General features: G+C 38.8%; 1 protein-coding gene across 1 annotated transcript in view; it reads right to left on the bottom strand.

Annotated features, from left to right (window-relative positions):
- The window catches only part of LOC149842269 (glucose-6-phosphate isomerase, cytosolic-like), a 24,943-nt gene extending 23,215 nt beyond the window's left edge, over nt 1-1,728 (bottom strand). The window contains exons 1-7 of the mRNA XM_089999039.1: nt 1,621-1,728; nt 1,400-1,476; nt 1,198-1,279; nt 1,048-1,095; nt 695-850; nt 525-621; nt 270-312 (exon numbers count right to left, since the gene is read on the bottom strand). Coding sequence (XP_089855165.1) covers nt 270-312; nt 525-621; nt 695-850; nt 1,048-1,095; nt 1,198-1,279; nt 1,400-1,476; nt 1,621-1,671 — 554 coding nt within the window. The 5' untranslated portion in view covers nt 1,672-1,728. The remainder of the gene's footprint in view (nt 1-269; nt 313-524; nt 622-694; nt 851-1,047; nt 1,096-1,197; nt 1,280-1,399; nt 1,477-1,620) is intronic.
- Between the last annotated feature and the right edge of the window lie 426 nt (nt 1,729-2,154).

Here is a 2,154-nt window from a genome sequence, read left to right on the forward strand (position 1 = left end):
ACTGGCACTCTTTTCCTGTGCCAACCATCAGGATAAATACATCAAAATCCATGGGTCGAAATCACATTTAGATAGTTCCCCCAACTAAAGTTCTGCCAACTCTTTCAAAGCTTAAGCAATTTTCCAAGAATAGACAGTACGATGTTTCATGATAGCCATGATAAACTGTATATCGATAGTTGCTGTAGTGATACTGATCTGCTATAGCTATTGAGTGCCAAATACACATAAAATGGACAACATATATGAGCTTGCAGTCCTGGACTTACAATCGTAATTGGCGCCCTTTTGCACATTGCAAAGCCTCCGGTTCTGAAGAGACCTCAGCAAAGAACACAAACATCATTACCAACCAGTGATTTGATAGGACGCAAAGTATTAAAAATGGTAGCATTTTGTCTAACATAATATTTTCTCCAGAAAAAAAAAACAGTTTTATCTCTTTTCTTTTCAAGATAAAGATTGCTAGGCGTTTCTTAAATATAAAAATCAATGCATTAAGTTCTAATTTGAACAATCTAAACCTGTTTGAAGAGCATTGTGCACAAAAAGAGGACCCAAGAAGCTGCCACCAATACCAACAGATATGACATCCTTCAATGGTTTTCCTGTTGCTCCAACCTGTAAAACATTCCCATTAGTGGACAACAAGGCTTGGGACACAGCACACCAAATTATCATACACCCCACTTACCCAGAGACCACTACGCACTCTTTCAGTGAAATCACTGATCTTGTCCAGTACATTCCAGACCTCCGGCACCACGTTTATCCCATTACTACATATGATCTCATCCCTGTGAGCTCTTAGTGCTACATGCAGAACAGACCTGTTCTCGGTGGCATTTATCTGCACAATTTGCCCAAAATTTATGTAAATGTGGACGAAAAGAGTGGAAATAAACAAGATTAGAGATATGAATAAGAACAGGCTTAATGGTCAAACAACAAGAATTATGAGGCCTCAAGCTACAGGACTTTGGCTCAAATAATCAGACTCCACAGTTCCAAATCCAGTATCAGAGAGATAGAGAGAGTACAACATACACGCTCTCCGTTGAACATATCGTTGATCTTTCCTTTAAGGTTCGCCACCTGTATCAAGCAACCCCACACTGAGTCAACATGTGCCATAGACAGCTCAAATTTGAGACTGATTTTTCTGTCTATTTTGTTCTTTCTTTTTTCGTTTCTCACCTCGGCCAATTGATAAAGTTTTTTCATGGTTTCTACAGTGGCCCTTTGTCGGGAGTAGTCCAAATATAGCCCATCGAAGTCCCTGTTGACAATACTTCAAAATCTCAATGACACAAAGATCACCAAAAGAAAAATGAAGAAACCATCGAGTTTTTTTTATCAAGAGTAGATAGAAGTAATCGGGATGGAAGAAATTTCATACACCATCATGGATTGGCATCTCTCGGTATCGTTCAACAAGTCCCTCAGATGGGTCTTGTTTATATCGTCAACGTGCTCCTGTAGGATCAAATTCGCACGAAAGAAAAAGAGGATAGAAAGGTTCAAAACAAAGAGACGAATGAATCGCTGGAAGCACCTAAAAGCAAATATGCATAGAAGGAAAATAAAAAAAAACTTAAAAAATCTGGAAAAAGGAAGTACCTTCAACCCCTTCCATGCTTCCGTGTCGCTCATGATGGTCGAGGCCGCCATCGAATCCTTCAATCTCTATCTCTATTCCTCTGTTCCTCTCACTCTCTCTCTCAGAGAAAGAAGAGAGGGTGAGGGATCAAATTTAAGCTTGTCAGCGGTCGTTGACATTGAAAAATAAACAAAACACTATTACCGAACTCTTCACAAAAACAAAGCCCCTTATTTTGTTTTGTTTTTTTAATCTTTGGATACAAAAGTATATCAGTGTATTAACTATTACGTGACAGTCGTCATCATCATTATCATTCTGCAAAGCCCCCACCATTGCGACGTAGAAGCAATTTAAGCTTGTCAGCAGGCAGCCGTTGACATTGAAAAATTAAACAAAACACTCTTACCAAAAACTCTTTTTCCCTTTGTTTTGTTTTTTTAAATCTTCCCATACAAAAGTATTAGCGTATTACTTAACCGTCATCATCATCATTATCATTCTGCAAAATTTGTGACCAACACCACCACTGCGACGTGGAAACAAGAAGCCGA

Source organism: Nuphar pumila, chromosome 3 (assembly GCF_984573655.1).
Source record: "Nuphar pumila chromosome 3, dmNupPumi1.hap1.1, whole genome shotgun sequence".
Lineage (NCBI taxonomy): Eukaryota > Viridiplantae > Streptophyta > Magnoliopsida > Nymphaeales > Nymphaeaceae > Nuphar > Nuphar pumila.